At 68.8% G+C, this 15,631-nt stretch overlaps 4 protein-coding genes across 14 annotated transcripts; 1 reads left to right on the plus strand and 3 right to left on the minus strand.

Moving 5' to 3' along the window:
* Nucleotides 1-933: 933 nt before the first annotated feature.
* PQBP1 (polyglutamine binding protein 1) lies at nt 934-3,744 on the plus strand. 10 transcript variants are annotated; one of them, XM_030474487.1, is made up of 7 exons: nt 934-966; nt 1,277-1,352; nt 1,471-1,582; nt 1,729-1,856; nt 1,970-2,077; nt 2,655-2,715; nt 3,380-3,744. In XM_030474487.1, the coding sequence occupies exons 2-7, from the start codon at nt 1,286-1,288 to the stop codon at nt 3,528-3,530; spliced, it is 627 nt and encodes a 208-aa protein (XP_030330347.1). In that variant the 5' UTR covers nt 934-966; nt 1,277-1,285; the 3' UTR covers nt 3,531-3,744. The 10 variants fall into 10 exon arrangements, with proteins under 10 accessions (XP_030330347.1, XP_030330356.1, XP_030330352.1 ...); XM_030474496.1 differs by having other exon boundaries at nt 937-966; nt 1,747-1,856; nt 1,973-2,077; XM_030474492.1 differs by having other exon boundaries at nt 939-966; nt 1,747-1,856.
* A 3,066-nt stretch (nt 3,745-6,810) lies between these two features.
* Nucleotides 6,811-12,260, minus strand: MUS81 (MUS81 structure-specific endonuclease subunit). 2 transcript variants are annotated; one of them, XM_030474484.1, is made up of 16 exons: nt 12,105-12,260; nt 11,901-12,024; nt 11,589-11,656; nt 11,406-11,477; nt 11,253-11,324; nt 11,026-11,096; nt 10,849-10,947; nt 10,630-10,710; nt 10,243-10,343; nt 9,342-9,442; nt 8,542-8,658; nt 8,221-8,316; nt 7,705-7,824; nt 7,313-7,416; nt 7,102-7,185; nt 6,811-6,988 (listed from the first exon to the last, which is right to left on the minus strand). In XM_030474484.1, the coding sequence occupies exons 1-16, from the start codon at nt 12,231-12,233 to the stop codon at nt 6,922-6,924; spliced, it is 1,506 nt and encodes a 501-aa protein (XP_030330344.1). In that variant the 5' UTR covers nt 12,234-12,260; the 3' UTR covers nt 6,811-6,921. The 2 variants fall into 2 exon arrangements, with proteins under 2 accessions (XP_030330344.1, XP_030330345.1); XM_030474485.1 differs by lacking the exon at nt 7,705-7,824 and having other exon boundaries at nt 6,812-6,988.
* Nucleotides 12,261-12,652: 392 nt separating this feature from the next.
* Nucleotides 12,653-14,607, minus strand: BANF1 (BAF nuclear assembly factor 1). The gene is made up of 4 exons (XM_030474498.1): nt 14,525-14,607; nt 13,723-14,439; nt 13,505-13,635; nt 12,653-13,209 (listed from the first exon to the last, which is right to left on the minus strand). Exons 3-4 carry the CDS (start codon nt 13,628-13,630, stop codon nt 13,063-13,065), a joined length of 273 nt encoding a protein of 90 aa, XP_030330358.1. The 5' UTR covers nt 13,631-13,635; nt 13,723-14,439; nt 14,525-14,607; the 3' UTR covers nt 12,653-13,062.
* TRMT112 (tRNA methyltransferase subunit 11-2) lies at nt 13,560-15,361 on the minus strand. The gene is made up of 5 exons (XM_030474497.1): nt 15,149-15,361; nt 14,955-15,056; nt 14,525-14,617; nt 13,723-14,439; nt 13,560-13,635 (listed from the first exon to the last, which is right to left on the minus strand). Exons 1-4 carry the CDS (start codon nt 15,227-15,229, stop codon nt 14,338-14,340), a joined length of 378 nt encoding a protein of 125 aa, XP_030330357.1. The 5' UTR covers nt 15,230-15,361; the 3' UTR covers nt 13,560-13,635; nt 13,723-14,337.
* Between the last annotated feature and the right edge of the window lie 270 nt (nt 15,362-15,631).

The raw sequence follows: 15,631 nt of genomic DNA on the forward strand, positions 1-15,631 counted from the left end.
CATAGGGTATACACTTGCCCCTATGGGGTATATAACTGCCCCTAAAGTGTACATAGCTGCCCCTAAGTGATATATAACTGCCCCTAAGTGTACATAAGTGCCCCTAAAGAGTGTATAATTGCCCATATGGGGTACATAACTGCCCTATGGACATTACTGTGGGGTCGGTGGTGGTTACTGGGTGGTCACTGGTATCCCCCCCCCCAGGCTCAGCGCCGCGGTTCCGCTGGGGGGGGCCAAGAACCGTCACTCGATGATCGAACGCGGTGCTGCCGCCCCCCCCGCCTCCAGTGCATCCGCCCCCCACATGAGACCCTCCCACAAACAGCCCCCCCTGAAATGGGGTGTCTCCCCCCAAGCAGGGAGCCCCATGGTCCCCCCCAGTGACACCCCCCCCGTGCACCCCCCATATTCCCCGCGTGTGCGTGTGTGTCCCCCCGGCCATGGAAGCCTATGGATCCCCTGGCCCTGCCCACCACCCCCGGGCTACACCCCCTACACCAAGCCACGCCCCCAGCGCATGGCACCACCCCCCGCCATGGCTCTGCCCTGGGCACGCTCCCACCGACGCAGCCCCGCCCACAACGACTGAGCCCCGCCCCCTGTCCACAGGCTCCACCCACCCGAGCCAGGCCCCGCCTATGACTACAGACCACGCCCCCCTCCCGCGCCAGGCCACGCCCCTCCCGTCTGTGGCACGGCGGCGCAGGCGCTGCCACTGGAGGAGGTACCAGAAGCCCCGCCCCAAGATGGCGGCGCCCTTCTCCAAGATGGCGGCGCCCGTATGGGACACACCACAGTCACCATGGCTACAGCGCGTTCTCTCCCATTGCTGCCCCGCCCTTCCCTTCCCCTCCACCACGTGACAGCGCTCTCATTGGCGGTAGAATGAACAGGCGTATCCCCATTGGCCTCCGCGGCCTCCTGCTCGCTTATTTGCCCCGGTGGCTCACGTGACGAGCGGCGGTGAGGAGCACAGCGGAGCCGCAGCCGCGCCGGAGCTACGAGTCGGGGGCGGGAGGGTGTCCAGGGTTACCGGAGCAACGGGGGCGGGGCTACGGGGGGTTCGGGGGAGGGGACACACAACCCGGGGAGAGGGTGACTGGGTAAAGGGGGGGGAGGCTAAGGGGCTACCGGAGAGCTTCCGCGGTAGCCGGAGGGGCTCCGAGACTCTCGGAGGAGCTCTCGGGGCAGTTCCGGGGCTCCCGGTTGGGTTCCCTGTGGGTTTCCGGTGCTCCCGGTGCCGCCGCTGACCGCTCCCCCTCTCCCCCCGCAGGCCGAGGCGATGCCGCTGCCCGTGGCGCTGCAGTCCCGCCTGGCCAAGCGGGGGCTGCTGAAGCACGTGGAGCCCGGTAAGAACCGGGGGGGGGGGACACGGAACGGAACGGACACCCCTTTGGTAACGGGGAGGGGGCGTGGCCATGGGCGGGGGGGGCGTGGCCATGTCTCAAGCCCCGCCCCCCCCCGCAGAGCCGGAGGAGGAGATCATCGCGGAGGACTACGACGACGCGCACGTGGATTACGAGGCCTCGCGGCTGGAGGCGCTGCCCCCGCCCTGGTACAAAGTCATCGACCCGACCTGGTGAGACCCCCCCCCTCGGAGCCTCCCACCCCCCCGTGGGCACACAGGGACCTCCCGTGGGGCCATAAGGACCCTCTCCAGGGGCTGTGGGCCCCTTCCCAGGGGCTATAGGGACCTTCTCCAGGGGCTATAAGGGCCCGCTATAGGCTCCTGCTGCCTCACAGCGGGCTGCCCTACTACTGGAACGTGGAGACCGACCTTGTGTCCTGGTTGTCCCCAAACGACCCCAACTCTGTCATCACCAAAGCTGCCAAGAGGCTCAAAGGGGCACAGGGTGAGTCAATGGGGGGGACCCTCCCCCCAAAACCTCCGGGTTGGGGGAAGGGATCAGGTTTTGGGGGTTGTCCCCCCCCCCCCCAGTCCTGGTTCCTCCCAATTTGGCTCCAGTAGAGGCCGAGGAACCCCCCGAAAGGGGCTACGAGAAGGAGGAGCCCCCCCGGGAGCGGCGCTTCCACCGGCGCGAGGAGCTGGCGCCGTACCCCAAGAGCAAGAAAGGTGCGTTTGGGGGTACCCCCTCATTTGGGGGGTCTCCATTACTTAGGTCCTGTTGACTTGGGGGGTTCCCCTTCATCTGGGGGGTCCCCCTCACTTTGGAGGTTCCCTCTTCCCTCTGGGGGTTCCCCTTCCTATCGGGATTCCCCCTCATTTGGGGGGGTTCCCTCACTTTGGGTGTCCCCCTCACTTTGGGGGGCTCCCCATTCATTTGGGAGGTTCCCCTCATTTTGGGGGAGTCCCTATTCACTTTGGGGGGGTTCCCCTTTCATTTGGAAGGGGTCGCACTCACTGTAGGGGTTCCCCTCACTTTGGGGAGTCCCCCTCATTTAGGAGGGGTCCCCATTCACCTTGGGGTGTCCCCATCACTTTGAGGGTTCCCCCTTCACTTGGGGGCCCCCATTAATTTTGGGGATCCCCCTTAACTTGGGGGGGGTCCCCCTTCATTTGGGTCTCTCCTCACTTGGGTGATCCCCCCTTCACTTGGGGATATCCCCATCACTTTGGGGGCTCCTCCCTTCATTTGGGGGCTGCTGCCCCCCTACTTTGCCACACTCTGACCCCTATTCCCCCCCAAAAGGCAGCCGCAAGGACGAAGAACTGGACCCCATGGACCCCAGTGCCTACTCGGATGCCCCCCGGTATGTCCTGGAACCATGGAATGGGGTTGGGAAGGACCTTAAAGCTCCTCCAGTTCCAACCCCCAGGGACACCTCCCCCTGGACCAGGTTGCTCCAGCCTGGCCTTGAACGCTGCCAGGAATGGGCCATCCCAAACCTTCTCCATTCAACCCATTCCAGTGTCCTCATGGGGAAGAACTACCTTAGATCCAACCTAAATGTCCCCTGTTCCAGTTTAAACCCATCACCCTGTGTCCTACCACCACAGTCCCTGACACAGGTCCCTCTGTTCCCAGCCTGGCTCCACGCAGGAGCTGCTGGATCATCCCCGGGGCCTCCTCTGGCCTTGCTCCAGCAGCTCCATGTCCTCCTTCCACTGGGGACACTGGAACTGGCCCCAGTTCTCCCCGTGGGGTCCCGCAGAGCAGAGCAGGGGGGCAGGATCCCCTCCAGGACCTGCTGCTCCCACTTCTTGGGGCTCAAGCACCCGCTGGAGCCGGGTCACGGGGAGCTTCTCCTCACCCAACACCCCCAAGTCCTTCTCTGGATCCCAGCTCCTCCCTCTGGCTCCCACCGCAACCGCGCTTAGTTGCTCTGGGGGTGGGTTTATGTTATTGGGGATGTCCCTAAAGGTATTGGGGGGGCCCTTTGTGATCCTTTCCCCCCCCCTCTTTGCCCCCCCCAGGGGTACATGGTCCACGGGGCTCCCCAAGAGGAACGAAGCGAAGACCGGGGCGGACACGACGGCCGCGGGGCCCCTGTTCCAGCAGCGCCCGTACCCCAGCCCTGGGGCCGTGCTCAGGGCCAATGCCGAGGCCTCCCGGGGCAAGGACTGACCCAACCCCCACCCCGGGACCCCCAAAACTCACCCCAGGACCCCAAACCCACCCCCGGGAACCCCAAAAACATCTCTGGGGATCCCAAATACTCCCGTGGGGACCCCAAAACCACCCCCAGGGACACCAAAACCACCTCTGGGACCCCCCAAAACCTCTCCCCGAGACCCCCCCAAATTGCTGCCCTCGGTGGAATAAAGGTGCTGAAGACTCAGGGGGTGTGGAATAGGAAGGGGGGGGTTCGGGGGGGGGGTTTATTGGTGCTCCTTGCACGAGGGGCCTTGCACGAGGCTCATCCCCTTGCACAGGGAACAGGCCTGGGCGGGGGGGGGGGGGTGATGGGGGGGGGGTGATGGGGGGGGTGGGAGGGGGCACGAAGCTGTGCGGCCTCTGGGGGTCCAGCTGGGGGAGGGACAGAGAGGGGGCTCCAGTGCCTCCCAGCATAACCCAGTGCCCCCAGTGGCTGCAGAGCCCCCCCCCCAGCGCCCCCCCCAGTACAACCCAGTAGCCAATAATCCCACCCGCACCGCGCCCCCCCCCAGGGGACCCTGACGTCATCGCGCAGCTCTGACTCACCGCAGCCGCACCCCCCCCTGCCCCACATCTGGATTCGCTCAACAGCTGGATGGGGCGGGGGGGGCACAACCACCACCCCCCCCCCCCCCCAAATGGAGCCGGGTCCGGGGGTTCAGCACCAGCTGTTTATTGCCCTTGGCCCCCGCCCCTCCCCCACCCGGGGGGAGTAAGAGGTGGGGGGAGGGGGGGCAATCCCAGTTGGGGGGGGTCTCTCCCAGTTTGGCCCCCCCCACAATCACCTTCACTCACGGGGGGGTGCCCGGGGGAGCCCCCTCAGCCCCCCCAGTGCTCCCAGTAGCACCAGTACGGCTCCCACTGCCACCGGCAGCACCAGCAGCAGCCCCCCCCGGAGGGACCCACGCCTGGGGGTGACCGGGGGGGCCCTGGCACTGGGGGGGGGAGCTGAGGGGGTAACCGGGACTGGGGTGGGGGGTTTGGGGGGTTGGGGGACAGTTGGGGGGGTAGTGAGGGGCAACTGGGGTTCAGGGGGGGTGACTGCGGGAATATTTGGGGGGGCCTTGAGCCTGGGGAGGGCAACTGGAGCAGTAAGTGGGGGGGTAAGGGGGGGGGTAGCTGAGGGGGTAACTGAGGAAACTGGAGGGGTAACTGGGGAGTGGTTAGCGCTTGGGGGGGGAACTGGGGCAAGAGGGGGAGCTCTGGGGGTGGGGGGGGCAAGTGGGGGCAACTGGGATGTAGTGGGGCCAACTGGGGAGGCAGCTGGAGGGTCCCGGGAAGTGGGGGGAGCAGTTGGGGGGTCTCCAGCCCTGGGGGGGGCACTGGGGGGTTCCTGCGGGACGGATGGGGCAGTTTGGGGGTCCCTATAGGGCACTGGGGGGGAGCTGGCTCCATGGGGGTCCCTGGGGTCAGTGGGGAGGTCCTCAAGGCTAGAGGGGTCCATGGGGTCTGTCTGGGGATCCCAGGGGTCCGTGTGGGGATCTGGGGCTATATGGGGGTCCCTGGGCTCATTCTGGGGGTCCCCAGCCTTATAGGGGTCTTGGGGCCTATAGGGGTCCCTAAGGGAGTCCCCATAGGGGTACCAGGGCTTGGTTTGGGGGTCCCTGCCCCTTCGGAGGCTCCCGGGCTCAGGGTCCTCATCCCTGTAGGGCTCCAAGAGAGGGGTGGAGGGGCCCCAGGGCCCCCCTTCAGGGTCCTCATCCCCGTACGGGTCCATATAGGGGTCCCCGTAGATGTCGGGGTCCCAGGGCTCAGTCTCAGGGTCCCAGGGCTCAGGGTCCTCGCCCCCATAGGGGAGGGCCGGGCCTGTGTAGGGGCCCCCATAGGCGTCGGGGTCCCAGGGCTGCGCCTCGGGGTCCCCCAGGGCCATGTAGGGGTCCCCGTAGGTGTCAGGGTCCTCGTCCCTGTATGGGGGGGCAGGGCCGGGCGGGGGGGCACCGTACGTGGCGGGGGCCTGCGATGAGCTGAGCAGGTCCTCGTGCAAATCCTCGTGCAAATCCTCCTGCGAGTCCTCGTGCGAGTCCCCGTGCAAGCCCTGGTGCCACGCCGGCTGCACGTCCCTCTGCGTTCCTCGCTGCGAGTCCTCGTGCAAACCCTCGTGCAAGCCCCAGTGCCTGTGCGGTGGCAAGTCCCCGGGTGCCTCCCCGTGCAAACCCCAGTGCCAAGACTCCCCATCGCTGTCTTGGCGCAAGTCCTTGTGCAAATCCTCGTGCAAACCCTTGTGCAAACCCCGGTGCCTGCCCGGTCGCAGCTCCTTGTCCGACTCCCCGCGCACGTCCCTGTGCAAACCCTGGTGCCGAGGCGCTGGTGAGTCCTGATCGCTGTCTTGGGGCAAGTCCTCGTGCAAATCCTCGTGCAAACCCTGGTGCCACGCCGGCTGCAAGTCCCGCTGCCATCCTTGGTGCGAGCCCTCGTGCAAACCCTCGTGATCTCCTCCCGCTGCCCGCTGCCGCCAGCCCCGCGGCCGCTTCCTCTGCCGCCAGCCCTGGTGCGCGCCGTGGGGCGCGCCGTGGGGCGCGCCGTGGGGCGGGCGGCGGCGGCAGGCGGCGCCGTCGGGCTGCAGCACGTAGCCGGGGTGGCAGTGGCAGGCGAAGCCGCCCTCGTGGTTGAGGCACATGTGGTGGCACACGGCGGCCGTGCGACACTCGTCCCTGTCCCCGCAGGCGCCCGCGGCCCCCGGCACCGGCCCGAAGCCCAGGGGACAAGGGGGGGACACCGGGGCCACCCCCGCGGCCACCCCCGCGGCCACCAGCGCCACCAGCGCCAGCATCGCTCCGGCCGCCTCCCGCTCCGCGATGTGCCGGGCCCGGCGCTCGGCATCCCCACCCCAGCCAAGGGCGGTGCCGGCGCCGGGACAACCCCTCCCAGTGCTCCCAGTGCTCCCAGTGCTGCCGGAGCCAGCTGGAAACACCCCGACCCCCCCCAAACCCCGTGTCCCCGCTTCCTCCAGGCCCCCCCCTCCCCTCCAACCTTGGGGGTGCCCCCCCCACCATGTGCTGGGGCTGAGATTTGGGGGGACCTGGTTGAGATTTGGAGGTCTTGGAGGGATCTAGGAGGCAGCTGGGGGGTCCCTAGAGGTGTGTGGGCGCTGCCCCATAGAGGAGGAGCTGCCTCCAAGTGGGTGCTTCCCCCCTCACCCCAGCACCACATTGCTGCAGCACGCATCACCCTGTCACCCATGTGTCACCCTGTCCCCGTGGTGTCACTGTGTGTGCCCCCCCCCCCCGCCCACAATGAACACAGAATCCACCTGCAGTGAGGGCTGTATTGGGGGGGGGGTGTGACAAAGGGGTGATGGGGGGTGACAAAGGGGTGACGGAGGGTGACAAAGGGGTGACGGGGGGGTAGGAAGGTGCCACCCTCAGGGCAGCGGCCCCGGGGTGCTGTAGAGCTGAGCCAGGGACCTGCTGAGGGATGGGCCCAGGTTCCTGTGGGGTGAGGGAACAGAGGGGTGAGCACCCAGGGATGGGGGGGGGGGTACCCCAAGGGATGGGAGGGGTTACCCAGGGATGGGGGGGTACCCAGGGAAGGGGGGTCTCACCTCTGTAGGGGTCCACACGGGACGGTGCTGAGCAGGGCCTCACGCTGCCGGGGCTCGGGGCAGCCGCTGTAGGCAGCCATGAGGCTGCAGGGGGGATAAAGGGGGGGGGATGAAAGGGGGGGGCAGAGGTTCCAGCCCCCCACCCGGGGGGTTCCCAGCCCCACACTTGGGGGGTTCCCAGCCCCACACTTGGGGGTCTCCCCCCCTGTACCTGGCGGGGGTGGGGAAGCGGCGCAGGATGGCGGCCGCCCTCCCCCCGCTGACCCCCCCGAGCTGCAGCAGTTGCCGGGCGAAGACGTCCCCCACGGTCTGTGGCTGTAAGGGGGGACCCCAACATAACCCCCCCTGAGCACCCCAACCCCCCTCTGCCCCCCATGTCCCCATCCCACCCCCCAGGGACCTCCTCGGGACCCCCCCCATACCCTCTTTGGGGACCCCCTTTCCCCCCCCAGACCCCGTTGTCCCCTCCCCAGCCCTCCAGGGACCCCCCCAGAGTCCCCCTCCCTCCAAGCCCCCCGATCCCTGCCCCCCCCCCCCCCTTGGGGACCCCCAGCTCACCCTGGGCACCCCTTTGCCCCCCCCCGGGTCCCCTTTGCCCCCAACCTGGTTCTTGCCCCCCGCGGCGCGCAGGCGCTGGAAGGGCAGGAGGGCGCAGGGGGCCCCCGGGGGCTCGGGGGGGCCCCGGCCGGTCACGTCCCCCCCCCACGCCCGCAGCACCCGGCCCTGGGGGGCACAGGGGGGAGTCAGGGGGGGCAGGAAATCCGGGACCCTCCTCGTGTCCCCTCTGTGCCCTCTCGTTCCGATGTCCCCCCAATGTCTCCTCCATGACCCCACGCGTCCCTCTCATGTCCCCACATGTCCCCATAACCTCCATGTTCCCCCGTGAGTCTCTGCTGCTCTATCACCCCCATGTCACATCCCCCCATGTCCCCACATCCCTCCGTGCCCCACCATGTCCCCCCATGTCTTCCTGTGCCCCCACCTCCTCCCATGTCCCCCCATGCCCCACCATGTCCCCATGTTCCCCCATATTTCCATGTCCCCCCATGTTCCCCCATGTCCCCATGTCCCCCCATGTCCCCCCTGTCCTCCCATGTCCCTGTGTCCCCCCGTCCCCACCCCATAGCGCTGCTGCAGCTGCTCCCCCAGCACCCGCAGGTACGTGGCTGATTCCTGGGGCCCCCCCGTGCACTTCACAAAGAAACCGTCCACCACCTGCAGGGAACGGGAGTGCTGAGACCCCTCCGGATACCCCCAGGCTGGGAGGGCACCCATGGGTCCTGGGGGGGGGGGGGGGGTCCCATGGATGCTATGGGGGAGTCTATATGGGGGGTGCCTGGGTTTTGGGGGTTTCCCATGGGTCCTATGGGAGGGTAGCTGAGTGCTAGGGGAGGGTCCCATGGGTGCTGAGAGGGGTTACATGGGTGCTGTGGGGGGTACCTGGGTGCTGACGGCCGCCTGGCGCAGGGTGGTGAGGGGCAGGCTCGGGGTCTCCCCCTGCTCCAGCTCCTCCAGCAGGTAAACGGGCTGGCGCAGCCCACAGCGGCCCAGCCGGAACTGGGGGATCCCAGTTACACCCAGTGCCCACCAGTAACCCCCAGTGGCACCGGGAACCCCCATTGCCCTCCAATCACCCTAGTGCCACCCAGTGCAGCCCAGTAACGCCCATTGCCCCCCAAGGACCCCAGTAACGCCCATTGCCCCCAAGGACCCCAGTAACCCCCATTGCCCCCCATGGACCCCAGTAACCCCTATTGCCCCCTAAGGACCCCAGTAACCCCCATTGCCCCCCATGGACCCCAGTAACCCCTATTGCCCCCTAAGGACCCCAGTAACCCCCATTGCCCCCCATGGACCCCAGTAACCCCTATTGCTCCCTAAGGACCCCAGTAACCCCCATTGCCCCCAAGGACCCCAGTAACCCCCATTGCCCCCCATGGACCCCAGTAACCCCTATTGCCCCCTAAGGACCCCAGTAACCCCCATTGCCCCCCATGGACCCCAGTAACCCCTATTGCCCCCCATGGACCCCAGTAACTCCCATTGCCCCCCAAGGACCCCAGTAACGCCCAGTGCCACCCAGTAATCCCAGTACCACCCACTACCACCTAATAACCCCTGTTACCCTTCAAGGACCCCAGTAACTCCCAGTGCCTCCCAATAACCGCCAGCCCCCCACAATCACCCCAACAACCCTCAGTCCCACCGCACCCCACCAGCACAGGGTGCCCCCATCGCACCTTCTGCTCCCGGTACCTGCCGTCGCTCAGGCTGCTCCCCAGGTCCGAGCCCGATTTCCGCTCCACCACCACGTCCAGCACCAGCTCCCGGGGGGGGCGCCCTGAGGGCGGGGCCAGCGCCTGGTCACGCCCCCGCCCCCGCCCCCAGCCCATGGCCCCGCCCACCGCCCCGGCCCCACCGACAGCACATGGCCCTGCCCACAGCCAAGTGCCAATGGCAATGCCTGGTCACGCCCCCGGCCCCGCCCACAGCCCATGGCCCCGCCCACCACCCCGGCCCCGCCGACAGCACATGGCCCCGCCCACAGCCAAGCCCCAATGGCAATGCCTGGTCATGCCCCGACCCCGCCCTCCGCCCCCATAGCCCCGCCCACAGCCCAGTCCCCGCCCACAGCACCCGGCCCCGCCCACAGCCAAGCGCCAATGGCAGTGCCTGGTCACGCCCCCGGTCCCGCCCACCGCCCCATCCCGCCCATAGCCCCGCCCACAGCACCGGGCCCCGCCCACATCCAAGCTCCAATGGCAGTGCCTGGCCCCGCCCCCGGCCCCGCCCCCAGCCAAACGCCAATGGCAGGGCATGCAAGGGGCGGGGTCAGGGCCTGGCCCCACCCACCACCTCCAATGGGGGCGGGGTCAGAGCAGGGTGACGTGATGGGTGTGGCCGGACCCTGACCCCGCCCACAGCGGGGGGGTGGAGGCACCTCATTGGCCCCGCCCCCGAGCGGCCCTCCCCCCCCCGTGGTCAGCAGCAGCACCTGGCCCCGCCCACCCCGAATAGCCCCGCCCACCCCGCGGCTTATGTGAGTGGAGTCAGCTCCATGCTCCACCCCCCCCACACCCACCGCCCTTCCCATTGGCTCCCTCCCTCCCGAGGCCACGCCCACTCCGCGGCCACGCCCACCTGCAGGCGGGTCCCTCTCGCGCGCCACCCAGAGGAAGTCTCCGACGTGGAGCCGCCGCAGGGTCAGGGGGACGCGGCCCCGGAGCAGCGACGGCACCGGCCTGCCCATGGGGGACCAGGGGGGAGAGAGCGGGGGGGTGACAGGGGAACCTCGAGGGGGTCCAGGGGTGTACAAGGGTTGGTGGGGGACACACGGGAAGGGTCAGGACAACGCTATGGAAACAAGGGGAGGGGCAGGGGACACCCCAGGGGGGACAAGGCACCCTGCGGGGGGTTCATGGGGACAGGACAGGACCGCGTCAACCTTGGGATGGGGACAAGGGACACGTGGGGGGGAGACGAGCTGGGGGGAGGCCCCCACGGTGTGGGGAGGGGGGACTCACGTACCCATTAGCCTCGGTGATGTCAGCGCAGAGAACGATGTCAAACTCGCCAGGTCTCAGCTCAAACTCGACCTCGGGGCCGGGCCTGGGGGGGACCCAGGAATCCGGGTTGGGGACCCAAGGACCCAACCCCTGCCCCAGGGTCCCCGGAACCCCCCAGGAGTGACCCAGGAATATGGGGGCCCCCCCAATACCCACTTCAATGGGCACCCAGGTGACTTACGGTGGGGAGGGGGGAGGCGGTTGCTCCTCTGGTGGGGCTTCGGAGGCAGCAGCAGCCAATCGCTGGGCCAGAATTTGACCACATGGGGTCAGCGAGTACCTGGGGAGAGGGGAGGAAGGGGATGACCGTGGGGTCCAGGGGGATCACAGGGGTCCGGGGAGGGGGCTACAGCCATACCGGGGTGGGTGGCCGCTGCGCTGCAGCAGGTCCCGTCGCAGGAGGGTACCCAGAGCCCCCTTGGGTGCTGCCTGGGGAGGGGGTAAGATGAGCCCAGATCACCCCTCTGCCCCCCCCAGTGGGGTCCCATGGGACCCTCGAGGGGGGAAGAGGAGCCAGACTGGGTGTGGGAGGGACACAGGTGCCACCCGCTCCTGTTCACTCTGGTCCCTACTGAGGGCACTTACCAGAGTCAGGGGCTGGTCACAGAGGGGCTGGGCCTGACGCAGAAGCTCCGCCTCTGGGAGGGGCTCAGAGCTCTGGGGGGGGTGTTCGGGTGAGTCCATGGAGGGGGGGGGACACCCCACGGTCCCCAGGCCCCCAGCCCACCCCCCCCTCACCTTGTGCAGTGTCAGCAGCAGAGCTCGGGCCCCCGAGCGGGGGAGGGGCTGGTACTCACGGCGGGGGCAGCGCTGGGGGGGGAGGGGAGAGGTGATGTGGGGGGGGCCTCGAACCCCTCCCCCGAACCGCCCAACACACCCCCCAGGGGTCCGGGTGGGGGGAGGGGTGATGACGACACTCACCGTGGGCGGAGCCAAGGGGGTCTCCGTGCTCCTCTCCTCTGTGGGGGGGCTGGGGGCGTGGCCTTGCTCTAGGGTGGACGTACCAATATGCAAAACACATGCAAATGAGTGCACGGGACAGCCCCAACCGCAGCGGCCCCGCCCCCCCGGTGCTCCACCCCCGCTACCGCCAGGCCCCGCCCACCCCGCCGCTGCGGGAGGTGCCGATACCGGGCGTAGCCCCGCCCCTTCCAAGCCTCGCCCCCAGTAGCCCCGCCCTCCACCATTCTGGCACCACCTCCCGCCCCGCCCCTTCCCCGTGGCCCCGCCCACCGGCGCGGTGCTGGCGCAGGCGCAGATCGAGCCGGCGGCAGAGGGCGGGGCCGAAGTTCTTCAAGATGGCGGCGGCGCGGCCCGAGCGCAGGCGCAGCGGGTACCGGGCGAGCGAGCGCAGCGCCTGTGGGGACACGCGGCTGGCACCGGGAGCGGCGGCGGCCCCGCGGCCCCCCGCACCCTCCCGCGGCCCCGCACACCCACACGCTCGTAGACGCCCTTCGCCTGCGTCCCGGCGGCTTCGTCCCGCCACTCCCGGAGCCAGCGGGCGAAGAGCGGGTTGGGGGAGGGACGGCGGCGGCGGCGGCGGCGGGCGGCGGCAGCCTCCGGCATGGCGGCGGCGATCACCGGCTGCTCCCGCTCCCGACACGGAAGTGCTGCCCCCCCGCCCCGCGGCGGGGCCGCTCTGGCCCGCCCGCGCATTCAGCTTGTCTGCTCTGGAGGACACGGGCCTCTCTAGCTGGCCCGGAGGACCAACTCCTCTGCTCTGGAGGACTCGTGGGGGGGGAAGGACCGATAGCCCCACATTTGCCCCCTTCGGGGGTTTCACCCCCCTCCCACCCCACAAGCACCCCCGGGGGGGGGTCACACACCCCCGTTTACCCTCGGGGTGTTCCCTCTGGACCCCCCAAACACCCCCTTGGGGGCTCATCTCCTCACTAGAGCCCCCCCAAGCACTCCCGGGGGGTCACCCCCACCCCAGTTGCTTCCCCCCCGCCAAGGAGGCTCCTGCCCCCCTCAACCCGGAGCCCGGCCCCAGCACAGCAAAACCTTTATTGTTTAGAAAACTCTTACAAACAAACTGGAAGCTGGGGGGGGGGGAGGGGCCACCCCAAAATGACACAAATCCCCCAATGCGGGAGGGGGGGAGCACACCCCAACTCCCCCCCCCCCCACATGAGGGGAGAGGCAATATCAGCACAACCGCGGAGGGGGGGGACACCCCACACGCACCCCCCTGGGGGATTTGGTGTGATGGGAAAGGCAGGGGCAGCCCAGAACCCCCCCGGCGATGGTTTGGGGAAGGGAACCCCCAGCCCCGCAGCCACTTGGGGGGGGGGCAGCACCACAGTTTGGGGGGGTCCCAGCTGTGAGCAGGAGCCCCGGTGGCGGCGGTCGGAGGGGGGGGTGTTGGGGTGCCCCCGGGGGTGCCGGGGGGGGCTCAGAGGAAGGCGTCGCACCACTCCCGCAGGCACCCGGAGCAGTCCCGGGACTGTTTGGCGTTGGCTCCGCACGTCTCCTTCAGCCATTCCCGGAACAGCTCCTCGTCCTTGCGCAGCACCAGGAACTGCCCCAGCACCACGTACGCCTGGGGGGGGTCACAGGGACACCCCCGTGTCCCCAACGAGTCCTTATCCCACCCCATGTCCCTACAAGGGCCCCCCATGGCCTTGGGTCATCCCCACGTCCCCAGTGACACCCCCCCCATGTCCCCAAGTGCACCCCAGCCCCTCTCGTGGCCCCCCAGGGGGTCGCCGTGTGTCCCCCCCCCCCCATGTCCCCGAGGGGCTCCGTCTCCCACATGTCCCCGGGGGGGGGTCTCCGTGTCCCCCCCCCGCTCCCCCCTCCCCAGCCCCACATGAGCTCCCTCCGCTCTCTCGCACCTTGTCGAAGCCCTTCTCCTCCAGCTTCTTGCCCAGCACGTCCCCGATGCCCGCCAGCATCCCCACCGGCTTCTCCCCCATCGGCTCCGCTACGAAGTCCCGGTGCTTCTGCGACGTCGAGGACATGGCGCCTGCGGGGGGGGGCGGGTCGGCTCAAGGCGGGGCCGGGGCCGGGAAGGGGGGAAGGAGAGACGCGGCGGGGCCCCCCCGGCGCTCACCGGAGCCTCCGCTGCTCCAACCGCCGCTCCCGCCTCAGGCCTCCGCCGCCGCCGCTCTGCGTGCGCCGACGTCCTGACGTCACCTCCGGCTGCGCGAGCGAGGCGGGAGGCTGAGCGGCCACTGGGGGGGGAGTGAGGCGCTCTGGGCAGTTGGTTGGGTCATAGAGAGCGCAGGAGGACCTCGGCTTCCCCCGCCTCCCCCCCCCCCCCGCCCCGATCCAATGGGGTTCTCCCCCGAAAGGAGCCTCGAAAAGACTAAAAAACCGCCCAATATTGACGCCAAAAAGCGGGTTTTTATTAATAAACCACAAATAAACCACAGACGGACAAAAGAGCCTCGGGGAAAGGGGGAGATGGGGGAAAACGCGGGGTTGGGAAGCTGGGAGGTTGAGTAATGGAAGAGGTTTGGGGGGAAAAGGGAGTTTGGGGGCAAAAAGGGGCAATTTGAGAGTAAAAGAAGATCTTTGGGACAGAAAAAACCCCCCAAAAGGCTCAAAAACGAACAACAAAAGCCCCCCCTTCCCCCCCCATGGGGGGAAGAACGTCTCTGTCCCCCTTTGCCCCCCCCAATAACCTGGGGGCACGGGGGGGGGGTTGTCCAGCGTGTCCCCCCCCTCAGGCCTCCTCCTCGCTCAGCAGCATGTTGGGGATCCCGCGGGAGATGGGGAACTGGCGCCCCGAGTCCGGGCACTGCAGGAACCCCTCCAGCACCTCCACCTGGGGGGGGGGGACACAGGGGGGTCAGGGGGGGTTCAGAACACACACACCCCCCCCCCCAGCGGTGTCGGGCCCCCCCCCTCACCTCCAGCAGGACGTGGTGCACCCGCCGCAGGAAGGTTTCGTCTCCCTCATAGTCAGGGGCAGGCTCGGGGGGCAGCTCCGAGGGGTGCCCCAACTGCGGCGGGGGGGGGGAATGCGAGGGGCTGGGGGACCCCCAACGCGTCCCCCGGGCCTCCCCCCCCCCCAACCCAGCCCTTCCTTGGGATCCCCCCTCAAACCGAAACGCTCCCCCAACCAGCCCCCCTCAAAACTGCCCCCCCAACTCGCTCCCCCCCAAACTCGAATTCCTCCCGCCAATCCCAGCACCCCCAAACCAGAGCCCCCAAAACTGACGCCCCCCCCCCCCAACCGAGAGAGCCCCACAAAAACATGCCCCCCCCCCGCCGGACTCCCCCAAACTCGCCCCACCCCCCCAACCACAGGACGCCGGGACCACCCTCCCCCCTACTCACGCTCTCGGCCGCCTCCAGCAGCGCGGCCCAGCGCAGCCGCGGCACCAACCGCGCTACGAAGGCGGCGTTGAACGGTACCGGCCGCACGCAGACATCCGAGGCCTGGGGAGGGGGGGGCGGAAAACGGGCCGGTAACGGGGTTATGGGCGAGTAACGTCGGGGATACCGGGGGTGGGGGGGGGAGCTGCCGGTACCTGGATGCGCAGGGGGAAGCCGCCGCCGGGCCGCAGCCCGCGCACGTTGGAGCAGAGCAGGTTGTGGGTCAGCAGCTTCATCCCGCGCCTGCGCCGTGTGTGAATGGGGACGGGGGGGTTGGTTGCCAGGGTAACGGCGATGAGCGTGGCCGGTATGGGGCGTGGTCTGCGCGGAGGGGGCGTGGTTTGGGGCGCATACTGCCGCGCTGGGGGCGTGGCCTGGCACACAAGGGTGGGGTTGGGGCGTGGTCTGAAGGGGTGGGGCTTGGTGGGTGTCATCGTCCCCCCCCCCCATCCCTAGGGGAAGGGGAGACATTCCTGCACCCAACCCCTGCTCCCCCAAACCCAGCTGTGGCCTCCCCACACCCCCACGTGTGCTGCTGCCCCCCCCACATGCCCCCTGCACCCCCAAATCCCTCCTGTATCCCCAAATTGCCCTCTGAGCACCCCCCCACAGTTCAGCTCCTGCATCCCCACCCCCCA

The sequence above is a fragment of the Strigops habroptila genome, unplaced genomic scaffold (assembly GCF_004027225.2).
Source record: "Strigops habroptila isolate Jane unplaced genomic scaffold, bStrHab1.2.pri NW_022045597.1_ctg1, whole genome shotgun sequence".
In the NCBI taxonomy this organism is placed as follows: Eukaryota; Metazoa; Chordata; class Aves; order Psittaciformes; family Psittacidae; genus Strigops; species Strigops habroptila.